Raw genomic sequence first — 7673 nt, 5'->3', positions numbered from 1 at the left:
GCGCCTAAAAACGCTAGATAACTAAGCTTATATAACCAGCTTACACTGTTCGGCAGCCTAATTCTTTGTTTTCCACATTAAGAGATGGGCCCATCCATCGCGTTAAGGATCATTTTATGAATGGTCGCTGGGCCCACCGGGTCTGACCTCATAATCAACGGCTGCGGGGCTCCAATAATCACACAAACCAATTAATAAATGGGGACTTGACCGTTAATCTGATCCAATAGCGTGTGTATCTCCGCCTGTCTGTTGAAGATTTCTCCTCATCATTCCGCTACGCACGCGAGCTCATCAGCGGCGGCGGCGCGTGCTCGTTAGCCACCTAGCTAAATTCAATAAAAAGCGCACGCTAGTGAATAGACCGGCATTGCCCGCTAGGAAGCTCGCTACTTAAATAAATTAACCCAAATACGTGATAGCGCACAACAACACACACCGACGGCTTCAACTGGAGGTCTCCGGGCGTCTCTGTGTCGCAGCGCCGAGCTCAGCAGCCAGCACATGCAGTTATTATGACCGCTTCGGTCGCGTACGGCCTCATCCCAGTCCGTTACTCGCCGTGTATAACGTTTCTGTGCCGCTTCGCGAGCGAGAGCGTCAATTCACGAGAGTACCTAGTAAAAGGGACCGAGATGGAGAAGAGTGTGGCCATACGTCTCCTCCTATGCCGTCCGTTGCCGCCGCAGCTGCGCCTCCAACGTGTACGGGGCAGCGTCAGTTTGACACACCACGCTGTGCGTTCGACGGGAATCAACTGGTGACGAGGACAGCGCACGTTTATGTGCTAGTTAGGGGGAAAGCCGTGGGGGGCGTGACGTCATGAGGACTGCTATCTTTTTGAACTCCCAGCTGAACCAGAAGCAAGAGAGGAACATTGTTTTTGACGTAATATTACAAATATCTGGTCAATAATAAAATAGAAAAAGTTGACTTAATTTTCTTTACATTTATTCACACATCATACTAATATCTGAAAAAATATGGTCAAACAAAAACAAAAATTTTCAGTATTTCAGTAGGGGATGAATACCTTTTTTTCCCCCTCAATTCTTATTTTACGTGGAAAGTATTCATTAATGCAAATTGTCTGAATGTAAACCCAACTTCCACCAATGAAGAAATGAAACCTTATTTTGAAATGTAAGACTGACAAAGTCTTGCATTTGTTCTTTCAGCTCACTTTAAATGTGCACATATGTACCCTCGTTTATCTGTTCTGTTTGCATTGTTCTGTATTCTAATGGTCATGTAAGCTGAATAGACAAAACGAAAAATATTCACTGGAATAACCCTGGACTTTTTCTACTTTAATTGGTTATTAAAAACGATGGCAGATCAGTATTAGATCCATTCTCAATATGAACTAAAATATGACTACATTTTGACTAGATTATATCTTCAAGACCTGCTGTGTGAGCTGGAGAACAGAGGGGCCTTCATAAATGAGGTATTCCTGTACGAGTAGACATTGGTTTGTTGACGAAACCTCCATTCAAACATATCACATGTATTAAACATTTATTATAATTTCAAAGGAATGATTACATTAAACAGATGTACTGAAGAGAAATGCAAATGTATAAAGAATGAACACCAAGGTGGACATGGTTCATGTTGTCTGGTCTGGTTTAAATAGTAAGCACATTTCTCTAACAAGTAAAAATGTAAAAACAAATGCAAATGTGTGTGTGTGTGAGAGAGAGGGTGTGTTATTCTCCTGGTGTTACAATTCAATCCATTATCGAGGCATTTCAGCAGAAGCAGGTATCTTATGCTGTAGCAGTGGGGGCGTACTGCATCGTTAGTCTGTCAAACTCATTCTCCTGCACAAAAACACAGAGCAAAGGGAACAGTTACTCCAGCAACACATCTGACTATAGCAGGAGCTGTGCATCACTTACTGGTGTACATCTGCAAATGCAAATGTGTGATAGTCTAAAATTTTAAGTTTTCATCTACTTGGTTTCACAATGAGGTCACCTGCAGCCTGACCATTAAAGTGACTAAAGATTTAAACTCACATAGCTCCCAAAGCTCTTATTGTAAAATGTGTACGTTTGTTAAAAAAGAGCAACAAATAACACACTGTAAGCAAGTTACCTTGGCTAAGTAGTCCTTGAGGAATGGGTGGGCTCTGTGAGCGTCTTTCAGCTGAGAGAGGTACCGATTGGTTACCTGATGACAACAGATCACAAAAAAATTATAACAGTATGTTAAATGCAGGTTTTCAAACGTTTTAAAACAGCACACAACAAAACCTGTTTTAAAGGGCACCAACATTACAAAATACATTTCAATTGTTTATTCACAGGAGAGCGGCCTGCTCCTCTCCTTAGCTTTAAGTTATCAAGGCTCATTTTGAAAATCGTTGATTTGATGGGCTATCAAATTTAAATTAGCCAGCAAGTGTGAAATTAAGAAAAGAGTCAGGATTGAGAACAATGTTGCTGGCATCACTGCTTCTACAGGTAAATGTTGGTGTGCTTTGGAAGGCTAAGTTAAGCAGTGCAGGCACCAATTTGGTAGTAAAATGTGAAGCAGCCTACCATCTTTCTTACCCTGTCTAGATCCAAACAGTGCCAAACATAGTAGTTTTACCAGATGTCAGTTGGTGCAGGGGGAAGGAAGATAGCTGCTATTTGGTAAGCAGCTGTGCAACACTTTAGATGCAACAGTTAACTGGTGCTGCTTTTAATGACTAGTGTCACTGATGTCAATTTTAAATTGCACACAAAAAGAACATTTTGCTTGGTTAGGACAACCAGGAAGAATACCAAACAGCCAGCAGGGAGCTGTGAAACGGTTTCAGAAATAACTCCAAATTGACCTTTGGTAGAGGATTGAGCTTGGAGGAGACACATGGGCAATTGGGGAATTCATATACAAAAACTATTCAGCTGTTACTCGCCTCTACACTCAGGAGCTAGGCTCATAACCTTGAGTGGGGTGTGGAAATCAGAGGTTATCACACCTGAAAATATTTTGATTATAGCTTTGGGCCAATGGTCAGAATTATATTGCATTACTATCATGTCAAATGTAAGGAGATAACGGAGTCTTTATCTCGTGAACTCCAAGTTCACCTCAGTAAAACAACAACTAGTGTGTTCACCCTGTACACATCATTAAACCAGGAGACATGAATAGACTTTCTATTTTAGAAAACACCATCTAGAAACTGCTAGCATGAAAACATTTGCCAGGTTAATCAACACCAACACATTTAAAATTGCTGCGCTGTAAATTTTGCAGTCAAAAGCATATTTTTCAAGACCTCTTTGGACAAAGCTAGCCTTTGTTAACACATTTGGGTCCAAAGTCTCACCTCAGGAGCTTTGCCCAGGTGCTGGGTCAGCACTATGAGGTTGATCAACGTCTCAGGGTGGCTGCTGTCCTAAAATGGGAAGACAGGAAAACAGAGATTACAAGAAAAGTACTTACTTACTAATCTACATTGACCTTTGTAATCCACACGGCTACACAGGAAATAACTTTTATTTTATTAGAGTGATGCTTTTATTTAGAGAGTGAGACAATGATATTTTATTTTTCTGTGTAGAATCCATATCTCAGTGACCAGACACCACAATTTATGTTTATTTATTTATCTGGCTCCGTTTAAAAGAATAATGGAAGTACACATAATGCTGAACAAGTGCAGTACATTCACAGAATAATTCTGCTATGTTCTCTAGAGGAAACAGTAAAGGGATAAAAGATGACCAATTGACACTGCTATATAACCTCCATTCACAGTATACAGCCTCCAGTCAATAAACCTCATAAACTAAAGAACGTACAGTACCTCATGAAAAGTTATGAAACCTACTTTGGTAGCAGAAACATAAAAATCATTTAAAAAATTAACCTAAAAAGACTATTTAATTTTAAGCCATCTCACAGTTAATATTGTCTGCATAAGTCAGGCCTGGTATCAACAGTATATGTGTATCATACCTGCAACATTTACAACCACAGACCAGTGCAAGAGTGGGAAGAGTGACAACTAAATTGGCAGATTACTGCCATCTGCTGTTACAATGCAAGCACTTTTTTGGCATGACCCAAAATGAATGAATGAATGAATTTTTTTTTTTAGTCATCAGATATTGGGCCTTAAGCTTTACTGCTATTACAATTAGCCTCGTTACTATAGCTTACTAACTTACTGTATTTAGAATTAGAGCTTACACAAGTTATGGATATTATTATTTTATTATAAGGTTGCGACTGTGATTAAACTGAGGGAAAGTATCCATAATATCCCTTTGGTTTCTCTAAAACATTTTGATATGATACATATTATGATAAGGTTTGACCCTATATCCAATCCTTAATACCTCTGGCACAACCACCTTGTTTAGCTGAATTTGAATCAATGTCTCCCTTCGAAACAAGCCAATGAGAGCTTTAGCTCAATAAATAACTCTTCAAGCATTCAAACCCATACAGTCAGTGTGTCAGTTAATCTTTGAGAGAAAACCAGGGAGTCGAAAAACAAAGACGTCGTGGAGTCTTTGTTTTTTTGCCCTCTAACCTTGTCAAGTGCCTCCTGGAGTACTCCCTCCGCCTCCTCCCACTTATTCTGAGCCATGTAACTGGCTGCCTGCCCATTTAGAAGCAGCAATGTGGATGAGTACTTGTCTGACATCTCCTGGTAAATGTAGTAGGCATCCTGCAGCTTTTCTCCACCCTAGAACAATAAGCATAATGAGATAGAATGAAATAGAGGGGGGAGAAGAAACACTCCTAGGGTGTTTGGTGTTGTTATGATGCTTGACTGCATCTGAGATGGACAGTGCTCCTGAAGAATTGTAAGCACTATTGTTTGCAATATCCAATATAGCAATATACTGCATCAACAACTGCTGCACAATACAATTCGTACTTCAAACAAATCTAATGTCAGCTTCAGTTAATCAGCTGGGTTACAAGATAGGAATTTAATTTCCTTGTATGATCAAACATCATGCAACTGACATTGAATATACTAAATATGTACAGGGGGTTTTCAAATTATTCATTGATGTTATTAATTATTACAAAATTTAAATCATGGATCCACTATAAATGCTGATAGGAATGAATTAAAACTTCTCTCCTCACCATAGCAATATTAACCCAGGCTGTAGCCAACTGGGTGAGAGTGGCATCCTCATCCTGATCCTGCATCTTCTTCAGCTCTTTCCTGTCAACAAGACAATATTTTAACAACAATCATAACAAGACAACAGTTTTGGTGGAGAAAAAAATTCAAACAATGAATAGTTAAATAATAACACATTTTGAAGTTTTTTGTCATTTAATATTGGACAGGGGCTTACGAAGTAATTTCATCAATTTCAGTGATGTTAGTACTAAGAACCAAAATTCTGGTCTTGTTCTACATCAATAAACATAATTATAAAGGGCATTTTCTTCTTATAGATTCAGATAATAAAGCTGTCCAAACAAGTCTATACAGATCATCCACTGCTTTTGTGCTCATTCTTACCTTGCCAAATCAACACGATCCAGACTCAGCAACACCTGAATGGTCATAGACATGCTGGAAAACAAAACAAAAACATACATATAAATACAATTACTCAGTCGCATGCTGGTGTCTTTAAAATTAAGGCATCCTTGAGGTCTCACAACTTTTCAAAGTACAAAGTAAACCACAAATATGCTACACTTAAGACACAAATTAGCTTTTTCCTCTTGGATGGAAGTAAAATAAAATAAAATCTTGATCCATCTTACCACTCCAGGCTTTCTCCTTGGTGCAGAGTTCTGAGAGCTGCATCGGTGTTCATTTCATGATGGTAGACGGAGGCTGCCATGAGAAGGAATGTGGTGTTGGCAGCATCCACACTCTTACCCATCTTCTTGTCTAGATCAGCAACAATGACATCCCTGCAAAAAAATGTTCAACATAAGAATTTAGAAAGTTCTTCTAAAGTAAAATATGAGACAATCAGTTACAATGGTGCTGTAAACTTTTGTAACCGATTGTCTCATATTCTACTTGCACATTAAGAGCTGGAAATAATCATTATTGTATAGTGTTTCTTTAAACTGGTTTCATCAATGATTTGTAGAGAATTTAATAGCTGACCCTTACATGCAATACAACCGTCGAGTTATAAAGTCAGTGCGTTGAAGTGACTACACGTGTTTTTACTAACAATAGAGGAGTCTAACAGTGGGTAAAGATCACTGGCTGCTCCCCGTCTTCCCCAGATTTCCTCCCCTTTGCAAGAGTTAGGAAAATAATAAAAGACCCTTCCAACCCTGGCCATAGACTGTTTACTACCGCCTGGGCAGCGCTACAACAGACTAATGAACAGCTTAATTTCCTGGGCCATCCAAACTCAAATAATTCTTGTTAAATGCAATTCCGTACAACAACAATAACTAATTTATGTTAGGGGTGCGAATCCTGTTGGGTGAGTACCCCATGATACGATACACAATACATGGTCCACACCGGTCTATAATATCACAATTCAACAATTCTGTGATATCTGAAGAAAACAAAATGTCTGTTAAAGTTAAAAGTGCAGGATTTAGGTTTTAGCCATGTTCAGTTAAATGTCAAATGCAAACTCTCACCTTTTCCCTTCATTTGACAGATAGTCGGCAAACAACTTGACAGCTTGAAGCTCGGCTGATGAAGTGTCCTTGATGTCATCCAGAACAACAGCATACTTCCTCTACAGTGGCACAGAACACAGCAGGTTGGGTTGGGTTAGGGTGTTACAGTATATACAGTATTAATAGTTACACGTTCTCAGCTGATAATAAGAAACAGAACTTAGCTTTCTCACCTGGGCAATGTAGGCTCTGTACAAAAACACGTCCCTCTCGGTCTCTTTCTCTGGTGACGACGGCTTCACAGACAAAACAAAACAAAAAAATTGTAATGCAGTGACATAAATATTACATACAAAATTATTAGCGTCGTTGCTCGAAAACGCAGTGTTGGCGTGGTGTTCTGCTCTGAGTAAACATGCTAAGGCTTTAGCTGTTGTGAGCCAGAGAGGCACCGAATAGTAAAAATGTAAGATTTCAGATGAAGTTAAATGTTAATATTTGTTACGTACCTTCACCTTCTGGGCCTCGTTAATGCATTGTTGATAACTACCGATGTAATAAGCGTTTTTTACATCGAAGAGTTCATCAATATCGTTCTGTTGCGCCGCCATGTTGACTACACACCACTTCCTGACACGTAGCAAAAATACGTCACCACTTCCTGCTGGTGTCGAGGATTGTGGGAAGTGGGGTTCATGGCTGTGATCAAGCGAGAACAACAAAAAACGCACGTGTGGACATAAAAGACGCCCAATCAAAGGTTTATTATGAGGGGAGAAATAATATCTGGCTCATAAAGTATGGTTTTGGTGTAAAATAAATAAATATATCTTACCTGTTTACGTGGTGTTGGTGATATTACCTTTTCTTCATGGGTTTTATGATAAAGCTGTAGAAAATGGATGGATTGATGGATTTAGAATAATAATTCACCACAGTACCCATTCAAATAAGTATGTTAAGTAGTAAAATACAATTTCTATATATTTTTATGGACAACCAGAAAGGCACAACATAGATAATACAGTAAGTTGACTGAAAAAACATCCAATTATTGCAATGCCATGTAATGATTAACGAATGCTGCTTTT

The 7673-nt window shown here is 39.0% G+C and overlaps 1 protein-coding gene across 1 annotated transcript; it reads right to left on the bottom strand.

The window, feature by feature from the left end:
• Window positions 1-1078: 1078 nt before the first annotated feature.
• On the bottom strand, window positions 1079-7207 carry cope (COPI coat complex subunit epsilon). The gene is made up of 10 exons (XM_083887841.1): window positions 7092-7207; window positions 6816-6878; window positions 6601-6701; window positions 5749-5901; window positions 5498-5551; window positions 5110-5191; window positions 4541-4696; window positions 3329-3397; window positions 2104-2178; window positions 1079-1826 (listed from the first exon to the last, which is right to left on the bottom strand). The coding sequence occupies exons 1-10, from the start codon at window positions 7191-7193 to the stop codon at window positions 1773-1775; spliced, it is 909 nt and encodes a 302-aa protein (XP_083743967.1). The 5' UTR covers window positions 7194-7207; the 3' UTR covers window positions 1079-1772.
• Window positions 7208-7673: the final 466 nt, after the last annotated feature.

The sequence above is a fragment of the Microchirus variegatus genome (assembly GCF_963457635.1).
Source record: "Microchirus variegatus genome assembly, chromosome: 4".
Classification (NCBI taxonomy): Eukaryota; Metazoa; Chordata; class Actinopteri; order Pleuronectiformes; family Soleidae; genus Microchirus; species Microchirus variegatus.
This window is presented reverse-complemented; position numbering and strand designations above follow the sequence as displayed.